The sequence below is a fragment of the Agelaius phoeniceus genome, chromosome 3 (genome assembly GCF_051311805.1).
Source record: "Agelaius phoeniceus isolate bAgePho1 chromosome 3, bAgePho1.hap1, whole genome shotgun sequence".
In the NCBI taxonomy this organism is placed as follows: domain Eukaryota; kingdom Metazoa; phylum Chordata; class Aves; order Passeriformes; family Icteridae; genus Agelaius; species Agelaius phoeniceus.
Genome location: NC_135267.1, coordinates 16,227,822 through 16,249,770, shown reverse-complemented (window position 1 = coordinate 16,249,770; position 21,949 = coordinate 16,227,822). Strand labels below are relative to the sequence as shown.

Sequence of the window (21,949 nt, the reverse complement as noted above, 5' to 3'; positions counted from 1 at the left end):
TGGTGTGACTAGTGCGTGTGTAATGATGTGGCCTTTTGTCTTTGGGGAGCAGCTGCCACCCCCCCTGCTCGGTGCAGCCCGCATTATACAACCTGTTTGTTAATCTGTCCTGTGCGCCGTCGGCCCCGGGCGGATTCCTGCAGCTCCCGATGTGCCAAGCTCTTCGGTTCCTACACGTTGGACAGAAAAATCTCCGCAGTCGGTCGGTCCCGGGCAGACATGTCTCATGCTGCCTGTTGGTGCAGGCGCGTTTTCGCCTTCTCTTTTCCTGGTAACAGTTTGTGTACGCGCCTTGCAGGACCTGTGGCGCACATCCGCACGAATCGACACCTAGGGGGACTGTCGCGGTGTGCGTTGTCGGGACATCAGAACCTGGAGTAATTTGGTTTCCACATGATGTTACTAAAGAGCAGGACTTTCTTTGCTAATTTGTGTTACAGCATTAGCTGAATGCAGCATACGTTACGCTGCCTTCAGTTGTGATGGCTGGCATGAAGTGCAGTGCAGGCTGGTTCTAGCATATGCCAAGTTTCAGCACCTCCAAAAGAGAAACTTGATTTTTAATATTTCTAAAAATCGAATTTGGAATTACCTTATATATTACTATATTAACGCTGCCATTACATATTCCTAGTATTTTGTAACGAAATACAAACATGATGTAAGGACAAAAAAATTGATTGTGTTTCCTTTAGTTTCCTTTTTTTCAGTTCTGTTCTGAGTTTTTGAGATTGTATTCTCTAGGGCTTTCTGTGGTGCCATGAAGGCTGAAATACATTGAATGCATCTCTTGCTGCCATGACACTAAGAAAGGAAGCATTAAACTGGAGGCATGGTAACACAGCAATATTTACAGGCAATACACAAGGTATTTGCAACAGAACAGTTTTGGAGTGGAGCAGTTTTTTACCTATGCAGCATTTTTTTTCTCCCTGCCCTTCCAAAGCTACTTACGCACTTTACCACAAGTTGGTTTTCTCCAGTTTTCTTCCTGTACTTCCTCTGTTTCAGAAGGACTCTTTTCTTTCCAAAACAAGCATCTTTAAAAAAACCCTGAATTCTTATGATGGTGCAGAACTGAGCTACTGGGTTGGTTGCACGAACTTCTTCAAAGGCTTTTTAGGCACAGAACTTTCAACAAGGTGCTAACCCTCTAAAATACTGTTGATATTATACAAAGAAATGAAATTACTTTCTGAAGCAAAATTCAGTTAAGTAGAATTTGCATTGCACAAATTTTCCAGCATTCAGTCCTTTTGATTTCATTTCTTTTGACACAAGCAGCAGGCAAAGCATTGCTGGTAATCTGATCATTGTTCATTGCTCTATTCAGTTTTTTCTTTACACTGTCAAAAGTCACAGAACTCCAGTGACCCATCTCAGTTTAAGAGTATGTGCACTTTTCTTTTGCCATGGCCATACAGTGCTGCTCCATTTATGTAATGAACTTGACCATCTGAAGCACCTGTGTTGCAGTTCAGCATAAAAAAAAAGAGCACCCCAATAGCAAATTTTGTAGGTATTACAGAGGCCTTTGTGTACAGTGACACACCAGGTGTACACAATTACAGCTGTAATAACAGCCATTCTTCCCTAGCAATATTTTATCATGTAATCCCTTTATACATGAGCTACTTGGTAGTAGGCCAGATCTTCCGAGTTGTTTCCATTGAAAAGTTACCTATTTATTTTAAGTCTTCTAGTGCCCTGAACACAAGAAAAAGAAGCAGAAGGCAGTTTCTTTGCTTATAGTTCCAGGCCTCTATTTAGCCACAACTCTTCCCAAGAGGTTTGTGAATTATATTCCTTATAGTCTCCCCATGTTTTTTGGTCTAAATGGAATTTTTGAAAATATACTCTGTGCAGTCAGATTATGATCAAACTGGTCATAAACATGGCTTGCTTTTTACTGTTAATTATGCTTTGGTTGTCAAAATGTGGAAAAGAGTTAGATTGCTCCATGTGCTTATCTGGATAAAGAATGTATTGGGTATGGTGGTGCCCTGCTGTAGGGCAGTATTTGCTACTGTCAAAAAGCTGAGATATGTTACAGCAGTAGGCCATTAAATATTCAAACAGTGTCTCACAGGAACATCTTTCTTTTGTCTGCAAGATACTTGATTTAAATGATTTTAAAACCCAAGTGCTGCATTTATTTTGTGAATTGCATAACTGAAAATGTTATACAAAGCAGAGTTAGACTTCTGAAATAAATTGATATGTACTACACCACCAGTTACATTTATCTGCTGAATTTACAATATTGAACAAGCTCTTTTTTTTTTTCTGGTTACTGTTTTCTGAAAGAGTCAGAAATACTACATTGGGACCCCTTAATAATTAGATAGCTGCTTTTCATAGCTTACTGCCATGATTTTTTCCAGGAAGAGCAGCAGACACTCTGCTCACAATACCTGGGATTTGCCAGTATCACTTGTTCAGGAGGCTCCATAGTTAGCTCGTTTGAAGTTGATTTTAAGTCACTGTGAATTATATCTTTAGCAAACTTTAAAACTGTTAGTTCCTCTGATCTTTTCTATTTCTTGTGTAATAAGAATTGACTTTTTCAAATGCAGAACAATAACAACCAATAATCTAAAATTTTCTAATCATATAAAGGAAACCCACTTATTTTGGTTAAGAATATCTGATTTGACACTATTTTTTCTTTAATTTCCTACCTCCTCCTTGCTTTAGTTAGTATAGGAACAGTAACATGTATGCACTTTTCACCAAATTTATGACATGATCATTCTCTTTCCCCACAAAAAGACTCACTAGTAGCTGACAGTTGTTGGATCAAACAGAAATTACGTGTCCTACTCTAGAAAGCAGCAGAAAAACATTCAATTCCACAGGTGAAAGGGACTGAGGCTTTTAAAATTACCCATACAGCTAGGTGGACAAAGGCAAGGTTCTGAAGACAAAGGATGTTTAGCCATTGATTTTATGACTAAGGGTAGGTTTTTGTAGAGAGGTAAAAGGTGTAGAAGTTACAAGCTGTTAAGAATTACCCAATGCAATACACAGATTCAAGACTGAAAAAAGACATTTTATCCCAGAAAATAAGACAGAGATGCAGTTATATGCAGAGATTGGTGTAAAACAGAAAAAAATGCTTTAATGAACTTTTTTAGTGCTAGAGGAAAACAAACTTTGATAGCCAGCACAAAATATGCCTTTGAGACTTATGTCCCAAACTAATTTGGGCGCGTATCTATGGAACTGCTGCTGGTTATGAATTCTCTGAATACCTGAGATTTCACTCCAGTACTATTTACCTTAATTTTTAGCTTCTATGAAGGCAATTGTTTGGTAGCCTGTGTCCAGTTCCCCAGTACATGAAAATATTGAGAAACTGGAAGGAACCATGGTAGAAGGTCACTGAGATTATTAGAGGCTTGGAGCATAGACCGTATTGTGCTTCTTCACCCTCATGATGAGACTGAGGAGGCAAATTTCCTCTGTCAGTTACCTGGCAGATGAATGTAGAGAGGAAGAGACAGAGTGTCTTGGAGGTCACAGTGAAAAAATGTGAGAAACAGGGGAATTGCATCTGGGAAGATTCTGAATAGTTCCCAAGGGAAGTTTTCAGCTGAGTGACGGATATTGGGAAGGAGCTGTTATCTCTATCCTTGAACATATTAAAAACTAGATTCGATAGGCTCCTAAATAACCTGATCCAATTGTGAAGTTATCCCTGCTTTGAGCATGGGGTTGGACTAGATCACCTTCTAATGTTTTGTCCAATCTAAATTACTCTATATTCTTAATAGCACAATTAGAGGATTTCCTTCAAAAATATCCTAATGCTTCAACCCAATAATATATGATAATTCTCTCAAATTCCCTTCCTGGACTTGGCTCAGAACTGCTTCCAAGGCAAAGGGCTTGGAATAGAACTTATTGAGACCCAACTTCAGAGTAGTATAAATACTCTGGTAGTGCTGAAAGACAATTGAGACAGGCATATAAACATCGAGTGCTGTTGAACAGTACCTATTTTTTTTCCAGTGAAGAAAACCAGGTAGCAATGAAAGAAGTCCAGAAAGGAGTTTGGATGAGAAGTAGACAAGCGAAATAGAAATGACCAAGAATTTCTAGACAGGGAAAACAGGAACAAAATAAGGTCAAGAACTTGGGAGGTAAAGACTCTCAGTGTTTGAAATAAACCTTATGCAGCAAAAGGCTAACTCAAGATCAGGCAACTGAATGAAGTATGAGGAGAGGAGAGGTAAAAAGGGGTGTGATTTAACACAAATATGGGAAAGTTTGCATGCTCTCCATCAGAAGGATAACCTTAACAACACAAAGTGATTGGATATTATAAAATTGTCTCACTGATTAGATTAATATAGGAAACAGCCAGCATCTGCCTAGAAAAAAGTCTGCCCATTAGCAAAATTCTGTCTATTGAATAAAGACATAGTGCAGAAACACTCCATGCAGGGTGGCCTGAGGCAGCATCTGAGAGCATCAGGGGTATAAAGTTCCTGCCAGGTACCCATCCTCCACAGCATCCTGCAAGGAACTCCCACTTTGAAGGCAGGGAGAAGAATCCTGCTGTACAAAACCAGGGAGGGAAGAGTAGGGCAGCCCATCCCTGGGACAGACAGGGGACGTGTTACTCTGGAAAACCTTGTACATCAAGTGTAAAGAGATGAGTGTACTTGCAGTATGAGGGAACTCCATGGTTTTGCGCATCTGCTATGGCCCTCTTGTCTTTATGTGCTTTTACTATGATGAACTGAAACTTGTCACAGTTGAATTGAAATTTTAAATGCAAGTTCAGGGTTTGCATGCCCTACCTAAAGACACACAGATTTACTGGGGAATTGAAGAAGGCAAACTAAGATGTGTGTAGCTTCCTACTAGCACTGTGGACGTGCGTAACAATGCTGAGCAGCACTGTCCTGTTCAGATTGTATCAAACTATATGAATGGGGAAGAAGAGTTCATCACCTGCAACTCTTGCTCCTCCAGAGTCCAAAGGTAATTCAAGCTCTGTCCTATTCAGAACAAGCATCAGTGGAACTTAATGATAAAGCATGTGTAAATTTATAAAAAGGATAAAAATCAGCTATTGCCGTTACTCCACCAATAAAGTGAGATTAAGACTCCAGTCCAATAGAAAATACCCATTCTGTACATCTAGGTTTTCTTACAGACGCAGGTTACATGTAGTATTGAGATTGAATGTCTTCTCCTTTGTGAGTATTTCTGCCTTGAGCATTCCTATGTATCTAAACACTGGTATCTGATTTTCTTCAGAGTTCTCATTTGAATCAGAAACTGAAGCAGGCAACTTGATCTTCTGGCACTGTCCCTATCGTTTCTTGTCAGATCACTATTTAAACACTATTACCTCACAAAGAGGCTTTCAACTGATAGGGAACTTGAGTTGTTATTGAGATAATTATCAATGCATTAAGACAGTATGTATCAAAATTAACAGCAGTCATGCAGGTGACCATCAAGACAAAAATAATGCCACTTGCTGTGGTTACACATAGCATAAACTCATATCAGTAAGAATAAATTGAGTTATAATTGTCAATGGTTATTACACATTAAGAGCAGAGTATGCGGAAAGAAATACTTTACCTGACACTTTGAACTATTGCACTTAACGAAGTTAGGTGAAATTTATTTAATCTGCCTGTACATACCAATGCTAAAAGCTGAATTTGCCATCCCATGTTCCCTTTACAGAATATGCTCTCATTTTTAGAGAGCTCTTCAGCTAACCTATTTTAGGTATCTCTTAGCATAGGAGAGCTGAGACATACCTAACAGCAAAATTCCTTTCACTAAAAGATCTGTATTTCTTCAGCTAAGTCCCTCCTAGCTATTAATAAACCCATCAAATTTCAGCCTGATTTTAAGAGCTGAATTCAATTTGTGAAGCATAATTGATTTTTTCTTTACAGTGGGATTACACAAATACATACTAAAGGTAATAGTAATCTTCTTGGGACAATACTATCTCTGGTTTGATAACTTTCCCGATACTGACAGAAAATACTTGCTTAACAAAGACACAGCAAAAGCCCAGCAAATCTAAGATACTGTTTTGAGTGCTCTCAGTAATTATTTAAATAATGTTGCACATATTAAAAAAAAAAAAAAAGGAAAAAGAGTATTATTAATACTGCAGTCAAGCACTCAGAAGCTTAAAAACAATTAAGGTAAGATCATATATGAACCCCTAGTCTGGCCCTCTCAAATACATTTATTTAATTACAGAAGATTTCTTCCCCCATCCCATTTGTAAGGACAAACAATGCTCACATAAATGAGCAGAGCCTTACTACTTTTCTTACTGCCAAAGACCTTAAGTCTAACCTTGGATTCAGCCTCAATACCAAATTACTCATTTTCTCATTGTTTCTTCTGCAATAAAGCTGATGGGTCTGATTACTTCAGAAATTACTGCTTATCTCCAGAACTGCCCCACTAATTTAAGGACTGGAATGGATTTTTATACACTGAGAACTGAAGACAGGGAGATTAGAAGTATTAATTACTTTTGAGTACAGTCTGAAGTGGCTCAGGACTGTTGAGAAAGAGTTCCACATAATTTCATGTATATTTAAGTACAAGTGTTTACAGACTTAAGTGGAAACTGACTGCTCAGCACTTTTCAGAATCAGAGTCAAGAAAATCACATTCAATTTTGTACCTAATTTTGGATAATCAGTAACAAAGTACCTTGTTTGACTACCTTTCCTCCAAATTTTTAAGGGACCATATGACAGAACAATATAGGGAATTAATCAGTTTTCTGCTGCACTAATTGCACTCTCACCCCATTTCCCATGAACATTTCTGCTACATGCTAAGGAATGATGTCAACACTGCCACCATTTATGTGTCACATTACATAAGCCATTAAGTCCACAGCACAAACCAGTCTAGCAGATGACAGGAATGTACTACAATATACCTCTTGATGGGGCAAAGCAGTTACACATTGAAAGCATCCAAAATTAAGTGTTACATTAAAGCCTGTTTTCCATGCCCATCTTGGCAACAGAAACATTGATGACTTTGGATGTCATTCCATAACATCTCATTTCTTCAGTCAAATGAAGCTGTATTCTATTAAACAAAATACCTTTTAAACCACATTCAGCTTCCACAGGAAAGATGATCCGAAGTTTATTTTACTGCTTTAAAGATTGTGCTATATTATATTATTTTAGGCATTTTAAAATCATACAGTGTTCTTTATAATGAGGCTATAACTTCTCCAAAAGCAATCCTTCAGAAATCTCATTGACTGATACTATGATCCCACCTCACTGTTTAGAAAGGAAGAGATATATTAACCAAAGTTTAACTCTAAGCAGATATGAGCATCAATCACCTCAGCTGCCTACTAAGAGCACCTTCTAGTACTTGTCAGGAAGTTTAGTCACCACTTTGGAAACTCAAATAACAGGTCTTTGCTCACGCATTTTTTGGAACATCTTGTTTGTACATAGCTTCAGTCTTGACAATGAAGCATTCTATCACATTATTTTTACCTGAATTCTAATGGTATTGATTCAAGTGTTCTCTAAGCTTTACTGGTGCTTATCCTCTTCTGTTTTACTGCAAAAACAGCTTCAAGAACACTAAGTAAGTAAGCTGCTTTAGTACTGGGGACAGCAAGTCCCAAGTAAGCTACATGAAAAAATACTGTACTTTCTACCATTAATTTTTATCCACATTTATTTATGAGTAAAACAAACAGCAAACATTACAGCAAAGGGGACATTCAGGCCCAGATTTAAAAAAAAAAAGAAGAAAACAGATGCCTGACTAGATTCTGAGCTTAGGCACCTCCAGATTGCTGACAGTACACAAAAGTAAGTGAAAGTGATGAGCATTTCAGCAAACTTCGTAAGTGCATTTCAGTCTTTATTTAGATGTTTTAAGCTCTCGCACTAGATTTTACAAGCTGGTGAACACTGGCAAAAGTATTTCTCCCACAGAACTATAACCACACATTCCCAAGACAGTATAAATATATGGTTGAACTAACATTAATACACATCACCATTTTATCAATTACATAATAAAACAAATTATCAAGTATCCAAATATTAAGTTACGCAGCTTGAAAGGCATACAAAATATTACAGAGGTCTGCCCAAGTCATAGCAGAAACTCAAGGAGGAAAAATGAAAAGAAAAGAAAAAGATCACACTTTCAACAAAGCAATAGTTGGTAAACAACTCTCAATAGGTACAGTAAAAGAAAACTACAAGATTTTTCAGAAATTTTCTGATTAAGAATTTTTAGCTACAATAACAAAGCATTTCTACGTTTTAAAAAAATATTTACTAAAGTAAAGGGCATATTCTATACTTCCTGCACAAGACAAAGGCAACATTTTACTAGAAATATTAAATAGCCCCTCCCAACCTTTTCAGGCCCTCTGTTAAGTTGCACATGAAGTGCCAACATTAATTTTACTGTAAGGCTTTTTGTCTGGAGACATTAAAGACTTGTGTGCTTCTGTACAATTTAAAAGATCTTCTACATGAATAACCAGAGTAATGACTTGTAATATGGAGAGGTTCAGGTAACAGAAAAGTACAGATGCAGGGGTAAAAAGTTGCTGTAATTCATAGTATTAAAAAGACAGACTGTGCAAATCTTGATAATTCTAGTGCGATTGTGGGAGACAAAACATACCGTGAGCAGGCAAGACTACTTTAGAGGCCATATTCTTCAATATTGAAATGACTGTAGAAAAAAAGATAGTAAGGTCCAGATAAGCTGGTAGTTCTCACATCATCAGAACTATGCCCATTTTAAGGAAAAACATGTAGCTGATATGCTGGGTATTTTGGCACCTAATCTCTCTACAGATAGATTTATTTTAGTACCCCAATTTATAGTAGTTGAAACTAGGTCAGTAAGACTCAATGGCATGATTAAAGGATATTTGATCTGATAATTAATGAACAAGGAGACAGCTCAGAAACAGGGTACAGCAAAAACATTTACTGGGTCTCCAAATAGACAGATATTTATCTAAACATAGAAGTTGCATTTCTACTGAGCCTTTAGCCTAATAAATACTCCTAAGGAAGCTTCCTTTACTACTAAAAAATACCAGACTGATGTCTTTGGCATGCAGTCTGCTTAATTCCTGTTTCCATCCTTTATTTCCAAAGAAGTACTATAGGCTGTTGAGCTTTACTGAATACAACAATTATTTCGGTGACCGTTGGAGTCTTTAAAGCGCAGACGCATCTTGGGGCGGTATTTCTCCAAGTACAGAAGTTGCTTGCTGTTGAAAGCTCCACGCCGCTTCCTAGATGGAAAGAAACAGATTTGAAACAGAACATTAATCTACTGCCCAGTGAAATAATATAACCAACCAGAGAAAAATATTTTCAGGTCACTTAAAAAAAGCCACCTTTAAGTCAAGGCTGTAACCAAAGTAGGGATAATTGGAAGTTAAGTGCCAGGAAAGAGGGTGGTAGCTTCCTTTCATAAATACCTCACTGGACCACATGCACAAAGGAGTACATAACATTTTAGACAGTGTTCTAGCTTATGATAAGCAAAAGCCAGAGATTTTACATTAAGATCTTTGGAAGAAACTTCAAAAGGAAGCTATAGAGAAGATGCAAGATTGTCTTCTTGAGAGCTGAAGTCATGCATTCTCTTAAAACAATTATGAAGAATATGACAATAGTAAGAAGGTACATAAACATTTAAAGTCCCCATAATAAAGATGCTGAACAGAAATTAATCTTCTTTTGTTTTCTCAAACTGTATGTATGTGAAAAAAAGGTACATGTTGGCTGACTGGAGTATGTACCTTGCTACCTATTCCTCCTTTCATATACAACCAGTACAAGCTAAATTTAATTCTTCGAAGGCCTGGCAATTATGCAAGAAGTGTTTTGTTATTGTTTATAATGGATGCAGCTTTTTTTAAATATAGCTGAAACCTGAGAATTTAAAATATTGAGACTAAAACTCTCTCCTCTGACTTACATACATTGATTAAAAAATCCAAGGACATATTTGCCTTCAGAAGACCACCAGAAAAGACAAAGGTATTCTGCCTTTCATATGTAAAATAAATAAAGAGAACTCTGCAAATTTAACTGAACATTAGGGGATTTGTTAATGGTTGTTCTGTTTTTTTTTAAACCTCCTCAAGTAATTATGTATGGATTCTGGTTTCAGCAGAAAAATATCCATTCCATAGATCCAAATCCTACAACACTGATTGTATGCACTACAATCTCAGATGTACTAAATTAAAAACCTTACCAAAAAAAAAAGGCATCAAAGGTAATTCAGAATTTCCTTCAGGGCCAAGGATGTATCAACATACTGAATCTTGGGAACAGCTACATATTAGTGTCACACTTACTGTCTTATGAACTGCACTGCATCTTCATACTTCATTCCACATTCTATCAGTGCAAGAGCAACTAAGACTGGAGCTCTGGTTAAAAAAAAAAAATCAGTTTAGCTTTTGTCAAAGCATACTCAGAAAAACCATTTACTCTGTTTTCTGCATATCTGATGTTTCTTCACTGGGAAAGCAGAAAAGGCAGAAGGCCATTCCTACATTCACTGAGACATATCACCTGATTTTGAGTTAGCCATTCTCATTAAATAGGGTTTAAATTAACTCTGGTCAACCTTAGCTTCGTTTATCTGATTTTAGGTACATGAGATGACAATAGAAGCAAAATGCAAGTAATCTTTAACCATTTGTTTCAAATAAATTGATTCTGAGGAAGAGTTGCATTTGGGTTTTTATTCTCCAAAATGAATCACCATTAGAAGCAGTCAGGATGCCAAAACAAAAGTCAGAAGAGAGGTCGAGTTCAGTAAGAAGTGACAAATCCTACACTAGTGTCACAAGTTTTGGGAACAGATGCAATCCACAGGCTACTACACTCCCCTGAGGATTTACTTGTTTGCCATGGTGTTCCTCCTTTGACAGAATCAATTTTCAGTTACAAAAGCTTGACTTAAATCAAACTCAAATATATTAGCAATTTAAAAAACCCCACCAAAAACCACAAGACAAAACCTCACGCCACAAACTAGCAACAGACTAGTGCATATAATAGTAACTTTAAGTGGTTTTGTATGTTCAGGGATTTATAAGGAAACTTACATGACAGAAAGCTAGGACTGTCTTCAACTAATTAACTACCCCATTTTGAGGAAAAACCAACCTCTATCATTCTAAGCAGCAGAAGAAGACTTGTTTTGGTAACATTCCTCTACAAAGTTCACTACAGTGAATCTTGTTATGTGAAGCCATAATGCAGTGGATAAGCCAGGTTTAGGGACAACAAGACCAGAAACCTTCATTTTATATTGGACATGCTGTAATCCATAGCTAGAATATAGCAACTTCTTTTGGAACAGATCTAGTTCCCAAGCAGTTTAGAACAGCAGTAAAACCATTATTATTTTCTCACAACTTCTGGAAGTCTATTCAAGATAGTGGCAGCAGACAGAAGGAACCCGACTAAGAGGAGAATATTTAGCAATATCCCTAAAAATTTTCATATCACTTAGAAATGAGACAAACAGCTTTGGGACTTTAGAAAACACTTTTCATGCCCCAGATAGGTTGTGGATGAAAGCTGGTCTTGATGTGCCAGAACCACCCACTTGTTTGTGGTTAACAGTTACAATGCCCTTGGTTCAAGGAGACTGGCAATACTGCTGAAATGGAGATGGAGAGAAAGCAGACAAGTCACAAAACCCCAAGTCTATTAGGGAAAAACAGACAAAAAAATCTCAATGGGGCACTCATCAACATACTCAGTTGATGAATACACTTGTTAACTTAATTCTGTAGACTTTGTGAGAGCTCTGAAGCATCATCTCTTGACCTAAAGATCTTCAATAAATACATACAAGTTTCCTGCCATCTTAACTCCTTTTAAGCATGAGGTCATTCCAATACTGGATCCGTGCCTATTTTACATTTGCCTCAAGTAAACTTTTGCACTAGATCTTAACAAGTCTGGCAAGGGATGACAAATTCAACAAATCTTTAAAACTTCACCCACCTTCCAAGACCAGCAACACAGTGTACAGCAATACAACAACCAGGTTCTTCACGAAATTTGACTTTAAGGAGGTTTAGCCAATCATCAACAATCTGGTTGGATGGTGGAGCACCGTCATCAAAGGGCCAGTCCTAGAACACAGGGTGACAAACACATAAAGACAGAATTCTTGTAAGCTGTATGCACAGGCAAAAAAAAGGAGGGGACACAATGGACGAAGAGCTGACAGCTGAGGAAACCACTTAAACCTACAATTTTCTAATAGTCTAACTACAGCAATATTACAAATAGATTCCTCTCAATCAGTTTTCATTGATCACATGATTTAGCTCAAAACTGAACTTTTTTTCCTGACAAGAAAAGATGTCTCTACATCTTTTTCCTCCATCAGTTGCTGAGTGAATACACTCATAAAGTGGTGTCAAATAATCTTTTTTTTTTGGGGAAGGGGGTAGAGTGAACAGCAAAATGTGTTGGTTCCAAACTCTGCTTCTACACTACTTACCAAAACCTGAATGCCTTCTTTTTCCACCGGAGCAGTGTCATAAGTAGCTTCACACACTCTCACCACTGTGGTAACACCGTATTTCTTAAGTTCCTAAGGAGTGGAAAAAATGCTGTAAGAGTAAACCAGCTTCACTTAACCATTTAATTTTCTTAATAAACTAACTTAGTAACTCATTCCAAAATTCCCAGTAGCAAAACTCATGCAAATGCTTGCCATCCTGCAAAGACACAGATAGCTGAAATGACTAAAAACTCGTGTGCTAACACCAGATACTTTATGCTTTTCTGCAAACATAGTCTTATGTGCAGACTAAGTTTGGTTATGTTGAATCAGACTTTTTTCTTTTAAAATGAGATCCTGATAAACGTTGATTAGTCCAAGTAGTCCACCTCCAAATGATCATTCATCTTAAAGGAACATGAAGCTTCCTGGTTTGCAAAGCTACATACTTCACTAAAAGCATTCTGAGCAAAGTTCATATCTTCCCCCTCTCTCTCTGCTTAAAACAACAGGTTTGTTAGACCACTTACTCTTAAGAGTTAAAAGTACAGGACAATAAATTATTCCAATTCTTGAGCTGTCATGACAAAATTTAGGTTTCCATTTTGCTATTACCCTACATTAAAATTGAAAAAAAAAAAAAAAAAAGCAATCCCTCTTCATTCTCCCTGCAACAAATATCATTCAGACTGCAACTGCCAGGGTAATGACTGAAGCACAGCCTAAGCAGACCTGATCTGCTTTTGAGAATATAAAGGCAAGCAAATGTTATCTCACTCTGCTTCCGGTAAATAATCCTGCACCAAATACAGAATTGAGGTGTAGTACACCTAAAATCTTGCTAAGGAGGGACTTAGCAAACTTGGACCTTCCCATGAAGTAGCTCTGCAAGCAATTTATTAGCATACACACTCACTTTATACAACCACGCACTTTATAGTTCCAACATGCTAAATACGTGGTTTAGCTGATGAATTCAGTACTAGCAATCTATGCCAAGCCACTGGCTTCAGTCAGTAGCATGCACCAAAGCACTTGAAGTAGCTTCAGCAGCTCTGAGTGCAGACCAAGCCTATTGCCACAAATTTCACTCTCGAAGACGCTATGACACAGAGGATCCTCTTAAGCTACACAAAAACCACGATCTGCTAATAGTGAAGGAAGCTAGGCAGTCAAAGCATATTGCAATCCTGTTACTAGCTCCTAAGGTTCTGACCCACACTATGTATCACTATGCAGGAAGTGCAATGAAATGTTACCCCACTTCAGCCCGATCTCAATGTGAGCTCCTACCACTAAGAGTTGTTTGTATTGCTCTGTACATAACTCTGCTAGGTAATTCCTGTTTTCAGACCTAAACAATGTACTTAATGTACTATGCACTAGACAGTATAATTATTAGTTCACTCTCAGAATTACATTTGTGAAGGCCAAAGTATATGTGATTTGTCTGCAGATTTGCAGATATCTACAGATTTGTCTACAAATCTTCAAAGCAAAGCACCAGCATTTGAAAGGAAAAATCAATATACAGTCTCAGTACCTCCTCATATGGCTTTTACAGTAGTTATTAGCTAGTAAATATATATTTATTTATCTATAAATATAGCATGCTGTTCAGGGATTAAAGAAATACATCAGTAAGAATTCTGTACTGGCCTTACCTCTATAAATTTGTTTAAGGTTGCATTGGTTGGATTATGTGTGATCAGGAATCTCATGTTCTTGTAGGTGATTTCCACAGGAGCTGGGCGGTTCATTCGGGCCATATTGATTTAGTTTAACATGCAACAAGATTATGAAAGGATTAAAAAAAATTCTAATACAGAAGTGATGTAGAGAAACTGAAGTCTACTTCACTATACTCCACGTGAAATTCTCAGTGCTTGGAAGTATGATGTTGGGAGCAATGGGAAATGAAATGAACCTCCTAACAAGAAGCAGCAATTCTTCAATCCAGTAATACTGAGGCAAAAGAAAGGCAGTGCACTGAGGTTTACCCCATCCAGGTCTGAATTCTGTTGGTAAATGCTCTGCCGATTTCAATTCAACACTTCTTATCCTGGTCAACCACTCTTAGGGGGGCTTCTTGGTGGAGTAGTAATGGATTTCTACAGTTCACTTGTCTGCATAGAGGTCGTGCTGTGCCTGGCAGTAGTCTCCACTGCCCTTCAGAAACTCCATAAATGTGTGACCAAGAACACCACAGAACTGCTGTAAAGAGAGGGGGGGGAAAGTATAATGAGTACAGGTGAAACAAGGTTTTAAGACATCAAGCTTTAACAAATGAAAAAATAAAACCACAACAACTAAGCTTTATTAATAAACCTTATTTCACAAGGTTTATTTTTTATTCCAAGGATTAGATTTGTGCAAGAATCCTGTTACCTTTTTTAGCATGGATTACAAATTAAAAAATTTGCATTAAAAATTAGGAATCTAGAAAACAAATACATTTACTTATTACAAAGTTTCTCTGTAGGGTTTTTGCAACAGCAAATCCTGCAATGTATTAAAATACCAATTTCAGAACTGCTAAACACAGCAACAAGTTTTAAGAACCCCAGTATTTATAAAAAGAATAGTTCTTCCAGGATACCTATACAACTGCCTGCTCCACTTTGAATTGAGAGACATCACAACATCTACTAAAGTTACAGTACCTTAAGTTACAGAAAAAAATGGGTATAAACCCACCTGGCTCAAACAGTAGGCCTTGAAAGCAAATGCAGTCTTTGTGGCCTAACAATAAAATGTGGGCTTTTTGACACACACATATTTCTAACTAAGGAACATTTCACATACTAAAGGCTAAAGACCAATGGCAACCTTCATATGCCTCAACAGTTTTTTTACACCATGACTTCATTAATATACACAGAAAGCAGAGATGCTCTAGCTAAAAACATACACAGGCAAGTTTCTTGAACAGGTCATTCCTGTCCACTGGCATGCTGCTCAGCTATGGTTGAATTTATATATATAATTACTGGAAGAAGCAACCAGGAATTAAGATAGCAAATGAACTGCTCCAAGTCGTGTACTTATTTGCAGATGTTGCAAATGAACCACCCATACGTGCTTTTTATACCTGTAAAACCCTTACAGAAGATAGATGAGTTTTGTGCCCAGTTACTCTACCAGTATTACTGCTTATACCTGCCTAGGGCACAGGAGGGAAGAGGGGAGTTCTGTTTTCCAAAATAGAGGTACAAGTTGAACCCCACATCCACTAAATATACTTAGGTATTAGAGAGAAACACAATCACTCCTACAAATATTTAGCAGAAGAAGTTATTTATGTTGATCAGTCAACCTATTTTCATGTTTTCAGACAGCTTCCTGGTAAGAGTTTTAACGTGTGTGTTAAGTCACAGGCATGACTAGTAAAACACAAACAAAACAAAGAAGCACACAATAAAACCCCAACCTGCTGCTAACAAACATGAGAATGAAGTTAATAGAAAGAAACTAAGATGACAATTTCACATCCACTTTGCTGCCCCTTCAGAGATACTACTATCACCTGGTAGGGATGCAGACTACAGGATTAAGTTTGCCAGCTTCTTGTAAAAAAAGCTACTTCAGTATTTACCTTTAACAACTTGACAGAGAGCAAGAACTCTAAACATAATAGGTGTGGAAAAGGAGTAAGAAGGATCCTCTTAAGTCAAAGGTCAACAGAGTAACAGGAACCAGAAGAATTCAGACTTGGAGGAACTCCAAGAATTATCATCTGACTCACCAGCCATGCATGCCCCAGCAAGGTAGCAGGAGTGCATTTAAAAGCCTCCTAGGACCAGATCTAGGGAACAGCTAAAATAGCAACTGAAAAAAAGAACTGAAGGTAACTTATTTAAAGTCACTTTCAATTAGTTTAAGAAGCAGAATGACAGAAAGGGACAGGACAGCTTTAAGCAGATATAGCTGCACAAGGTCTTGTGCTGCTTTTTGCACTGCACTGGCAGATCTCCTGTCGATCTCTTCTTAAGACTGCTAAGAAGAATCATAGACAGACCCTTGCTCTGCTAAAGGATGAGGGAGTGAAGGCTGTCAGAAACAAATGCATGCAAGTGAGCTTGAGGACACAGAATGGAGTCATTAGGGTAAAAACCTTTCAATTGGCAAAATGGAGCTTTTGGGGAGAAAAGAACACTTAACATGTCACCCTGCCAGGGCAGGTAGGAAGAAAGAAGTAACCAGGTTTCATCCAGTCCTCTAGGCAGGCTATCCTTAGTCTGCAACTAGGAGTACCCAAGATACCAGACAAACCAGTAAAAACAGAAAAGGGCAGGCAGAAAATTATTAGTTAAGTAAAAAATCCTTCTTTTTAATGCAGATTGCTAATGACATTTTAGAAACAAAGTGCACAGTTCAAATTCTTATACAAAGCAGAAGCAAGTAGATTATGCAACATTACATTTGAGTTCCGTGTGTTATTAACCCTTACAAAGGAATTAATTTTGTTAATTACTGACTTAACAGTCAGTATTAGACACATCTCAACCTTAGTAATTCACACATCTAAGGACCTAACCAAGCATGTACTTAAGCCTCGCTGTTTGCCTTGGCAACTACTGCTGCCACACTGCAGAGGACCAAAGCTCACAGTTTCCTTTGATGTGAATGCCATCACTTCTCACCAATCTAGCAGGAAAGGTTCACAGACAGACCAACCTTTAGGCAGAAACACATTGTACTATCCCAAGACAGCTTTGCCAACCTAGTTTCATTCTGTTCTGGGAGTCAAATGAAAATTAAAGATGAGTAGTACATGGGCACGCTGTTTCTGTTATGCAGGTAAGCCAGAGTACAAGGCTTCACCCAGCTACAGCAAAAAGACCTGGAAGACAAGAAATCAGCTACAAAAATAATCTTGCAGTAATTATGATGACCTCGGGCTTTTAGGGAACTCAAATGATGTAATGAGCTTTTAAAAGGCCTAGAAATACAGCTTTAAAATTACTATATTGTCTCATACAGTTTTGGTAGTAAGCTATCAAAACAGTCAAGACAGTGCATGAAAGCAAAAAGTTGCATAAGTGAAATTCAGACATGTAATGTTGAAGGCAGAAGGCTCTTTAACAGAGTAACACCAACTCATTGTTTGTACCATCAAGTTGTGTATGCTGAACCAGTAGGTTCTTTTCAATTTACATATAAATTTTCCTTGAGGAAATTTAATACTGAGGGATTTTGGAAAAAGTAGCAGTTTCCATCCCAACAAAAAGCCCAACATTTAGACTTTGTTAGAGCCACCAAAATAAATTTGGAAAACAAAACTAGGGTTAATATGCCAGGACCCCCTATTGAGAGAAGGTAACTTGTCAATTATAGCTGCATTAATTATGATTGTATGATCCACTACAACTCAAGTTACAAGTTACAGAATAAACTGTTCGAGCAGAAGGAAGGCATCTGAAAAAGGAAGGCTTTAATTCATGCCCTTCTCGAGGACAGATCTGTCATCAGTGACAAGCAGATTCACATGGCTGTTTATTTGGGGCTTGAAACAACCACTCATGTCTGACAAAAACGGTTTACAAAAGTAATCTATTTGTTCATTACTGATATGGGGAAAGCAGAGAGATGCAAGGTTATCCCATGCTGTTGACACTGGTTCACAACTCAGTAGTGTCCTGAAAAGCATGCAAACAAAAGCACTTCTTAACACAGTTAAATGACACTTTTACCTTCAGAAGATGTGCAAGATTGTTCACGGTTACTCAATCCACCTGCTCACAGTCTGAAAACATTTATACCCAGAACCAACTATGTGGTCTCACAATCTCTTAAGTCAAGACCTTACACACACTCACCTACTAAACCACAGGACTAACACTATAAAACTAAAATAAACTAGGTTTCACAACAATTTGAGAACACCTGTGAGGAAGTCCAGTGTTCTAACTTACTACCCAATAAAAAAATACTGAATGACAAATACCTCCAACTTCTTCTTACTATTCAAGGCCTCAGTAGCAACTGCCAAAGCAGACAGGGAAGAGGGGCAGGGTAAGGGGTACAAACTGCAAAGCCATTACACAAGGTAGAGGCACACCTTCATAAGGTACTCTTGACAAGATGCACCTCCTATCTACTGAGCACATAAATGCCTGTCCTTATGATATCTAGTGATAACACTGTCCATTTTAGGCCATGGAAAGTGACCCATTGCCTATGAAAATACATTCATATCTCACCAATGGGGAGGGAGAATCCAAAGGTTTATCATAAATTTGCTGTGACATGCTCTGTGCCGGAAGCATATTCTTGCGGTTCAAGAAGGGGGAAGAAAAAATTATCTCAAAACTTCCTGTATAACAAGTCATTGCAACTTTTAGAGATGATGAAACCAAGGCCATGTGATTTGGTTCAAAGTTCTTCTGCTTGGACCACAAAAACAACATGCAAAGAAGCCTTAACAGATATTGGAAAAAATTAGACATCACAGAAACTAATCCATCCTGTTGTCTAGCACTTCCTCCTGAGTTTCTAGAAGTAAGGAATCTCCAAATGACTTAACACTGTCACTTCAATAGCAAACTACATAAATCCTGTCAAAAACTGATTCCATTATGTTTTAAGCAATAACATGAGAAATATAGCACATACAGCAATAAATGTCTGCATGTATTTCATCAAGTTTAATTAAGTAATGAATGCCTAGCAATAAGTTCAACTGAGAAGAAAGTAATATGGACTTCCATTTAACACAGAATTTTTTCTTGTATTCATCCAATAGAGTGAGTTTTAATTTTTTTTGAAGAAGGTGACAATCTGTTGTTTATGGTTCAGCAATATCCTTATCAGGGTCTTCTGGTTAACGTTTAAAACAAGTGATTGCCTACAGTCAGCCTACACGCTGGGACACATCCGGCATTCTTATGTGGCATGGATTTTGTCAGAACAGGAAAGTTTCACTTAATAGAAGTTATTAGATAAGATTTACTTCTATTTATTTACTGTCTTACTGACACATTTAGTTTCAGTAAAACAGTGACATCCTGTTGCCTTGGCTCTTTTTATATCTATCACACATTTTTATTTCGCATTCTCACATTTCCTTTCACGGCTGTGCAATTAAAAAACAGCACCTCTGTATTACCTCTTCCCCTTGAAACGACTCTGTTAAGACAATTTCAAAACCCTTTGCTATTCCATCAATGGAATAATATGAGCTGACATTTAGGTGTAATCTTCAGGTTTCCTGATTTGGCAGTTTTATGAGATTACAGAGACAGGGTTCATACTTCTGAGTCACTGCTTTCGAAAGACTCAGCAGATGCAGGTAGACATACTGGAAAGCTGTCTCCAGGAGAAATAAGAAACACCAGATTACAGGACCTTCATGCCACCCAAACTGTACAATTGTCAGCTCATAATACTTGCAATGTGCATGGCTGGCTAACAGTGAGCAAACAATCCTGCTTCTATTGTCGTAGACGACTTGATTTTGTTCTTTGTCTTTCCTGCTTCCCTGCTTTCGGAGGGCATAGTACCACCAGCAAGCCGTGCCTTGTTTGATTTTTTTCTGCCTAAATACACACTGTGCCCTGTAGTCACAGATGTTACGCAGCACAGGCACCGAGATTACTAGGTGACTTTAAAAAGGAAAACAAGACAAAAAGCGGCAAGCGAAATCTTCCAAAGCTGAACTGCGATCCACCTCCAGAAGGAAATGCCTTGCTTGAAAATACAGATGGCAAGATCTTGAAAGCAGTTTCGGTCAAAATTAAGGTAGTTGACTGTATTCGTAAGCTTTTGAGGCTTGTTACAGAAACATCCGCTTCAACACGTACTTAATGACTCGTCTGCGGACTTTTCCTGCCGAACAATGCCGGCTGCACACCCGAGTTCGGGCATACCCCACCTCTACTGCATAGAGCTCATTTTGGAAAGGACTCACGTCCTCGCTCGCAGCCGGCTCTGACTCCCCGCCCGAGTACGGCTGAGACAAAGCAGCCGCCCAGCCGCCTTCGCCCCGGCCGCAGCCGCGCACGTGGGGCCGCGGCAGGGGACGAGCGCCAGCCAAGTCTGGCAGCCAGCCGCCCACGGGCAAGCCCCGGCTTGTCCGGACAGCCCCGGGCTACGGCCGCCCCGCAGCCGCGACGTGCCGGGCTCCCGGCCGGTCCGCCCCAACCTCTCCTCGGTGCGGAGACACTGTCCCGGCCGTGACAGCGCCCCACGGGCCAGGCCGGGCCGTCGCCCCGACTGCGGCGGTCACGGGTTCGCATCACGCCTCGATCAGGCTTCCCGACGCGGAGCCATCTTGTCCCCCGGAGCCGCCGCCCGGCTCGGCTTCCCCCCGGCAGGGGGCTCCCGGCGCGGCTCAGGGCGCGGAGGCGCTGCCCTTCCCGGCGGGCGGCCCGGCCTGGACCAACCGGCGGACTCCGCCGCACGGAGCCCGGCGGGGAGAAGGCCGGACCGGCGGGCGGGGCAAGCGGCAGCCAAGCTCACAAAGCGGCTTTGTGCCCGGGCCGGGCCGCCCAGGAGCCGCGAAGAGGTCGCCACCTCCTCCTTTCTCGGTGGAGAAGGGAAGAGGGGCGCCAGCAGGCGGGGGCAGGAGAGGGGCGCCGGCAGGGAGGGAGGCCGAGCCGTGCCGCAGCCGGGCGGGCTCGGCTCCCCAGCGGCCCGCCCGACGGGAGCCGCAGCCCGGTGTTTCGAGAAGCCGCCCGCAGTCGGCGCGGCCTGGGCGACAGAACAAAGAGACAACATGGAGGAGATGGGGGAGAGGCGCGGAAGCCGGGAGGCCAGCGGGGCGAGGGACCAGGGCGGGGGGCGCGGGCGAGCGGCACTCACAGGAATATGGTTACTCATTGAAGACTGTAGCCTGATCATACAGCCGGGGTGCGGGCGCCACCGCCGGGGGCAGGAGGAGCAGAACCAGGAGGAGGAAGAGGAGGAGGCGCTGGAGGCCGCGGAGCTGCCGGCGGGGGTTCGGCGGCGGCGCGGGGAAGGACCATACAGCGGCTGCGGCGGGCGGGCGGCTCTGCGGGCGGCGCCGGGCGGACGCGGCTGCACCAGGAGCGACACTCGGCGCCGCCTCCCGCACGAGCGCCCCGGCCCCGCCCCTCGCGCGCGTCACTGACGAGCGTCGCGCCCACCCAATCAACGGCGCCATCGGCGCGTCTGGGGCGGGCGCGAGGCCGCGGGGGGCGGGGCGGAGGCGGGGCGGGCGGGCGCGAGAGGCGGAGGCGGCCGGCGGGAACCGGTTGGTGAATGGGGCCGGCGCGGGGAGCGCTCCTCGGGGCCGCGCCGGGACACCCCGCGCGCCCCGCCCCGCCCGCTCGCGCCGGTGGCTTCGCCGGGGAGCGCCTGGCGCGAGCCCCGGCTCCCGCGGGACGCAGAGTTCCAGAGCCTTCCCCGCGCCACGCCGCGGTGC

The 21,949-nt window shown here is 40.6% G+C and overlaps 3 protein-coding genes across 3 annotated transcripts in view; all 3 read right to left on the bottom strand.

The window, feature by feature from the left end:
* PHF3 (PHD finger protein 3) overlaps positions 1-390 on the bottom strand; it is a 52,928-nt gene extending 52,538 nt beyond the window's left edge. Inside the window, exon 1 of the mRNA XM_054630580.2 lies at positions 93-390. The gene's annotated coding sequence lies outside the window, so the exon portion shown is untranslated. The remainder of the gene's footprint in view (positions 1-92) is intronic.
* Positions 391-7,888: 7,498 nt separating this feature from the next.
* Positions 7,889-14,367, bottom strand: PTP4A1 (protein tyrosine phosphatase 4A1). The gene is made up of 5 exons (XM_054628961.2): positions 14,229-14,367; positions 12,562-12,654; positions 12,057-12,187; positions 10,388-10,462; positions 7,889-9,310 (listed from the first exon to the last, which is right to left on the bottom strand). The coding sequence occupies exons 1-5, from the start codon at positions 14,331-14,333 to the stop codon at positions 9,193-9,195; spliced, it is 522 nt and encodes a 173-aa protein (XP_054484936.1). The 5' UTR covers positions 14,334-14,367; the 3' UTR covers positions 7,889-9,192.
* A 297-nt stretch (positions 14,368-14,664) lies between these two features.
* Positions 14,665-21,632, bottom strand: LOC129117947 (uncharacterized). Its single transcript, XM_054628962.2, has 2 exons — positions 21,367-21,632; positions 14,665-14,778 (listed from the first exon to the last, which is right to left on the bottom strand). The coding sequence occupies exons 1-2, from the start codon at positions 21,403-21,405 to the stop codon at positions 14,683-14,685; spliced, it is 135 nt and encodes a 44-aa protein (XP_054484937.1). The 5' UTR covers positions 21,406-21,632; the 3' UTR covers positions 14,665-14,682.
* Positions 21,633-21,949: the final 317 nt, after the last annotated feature.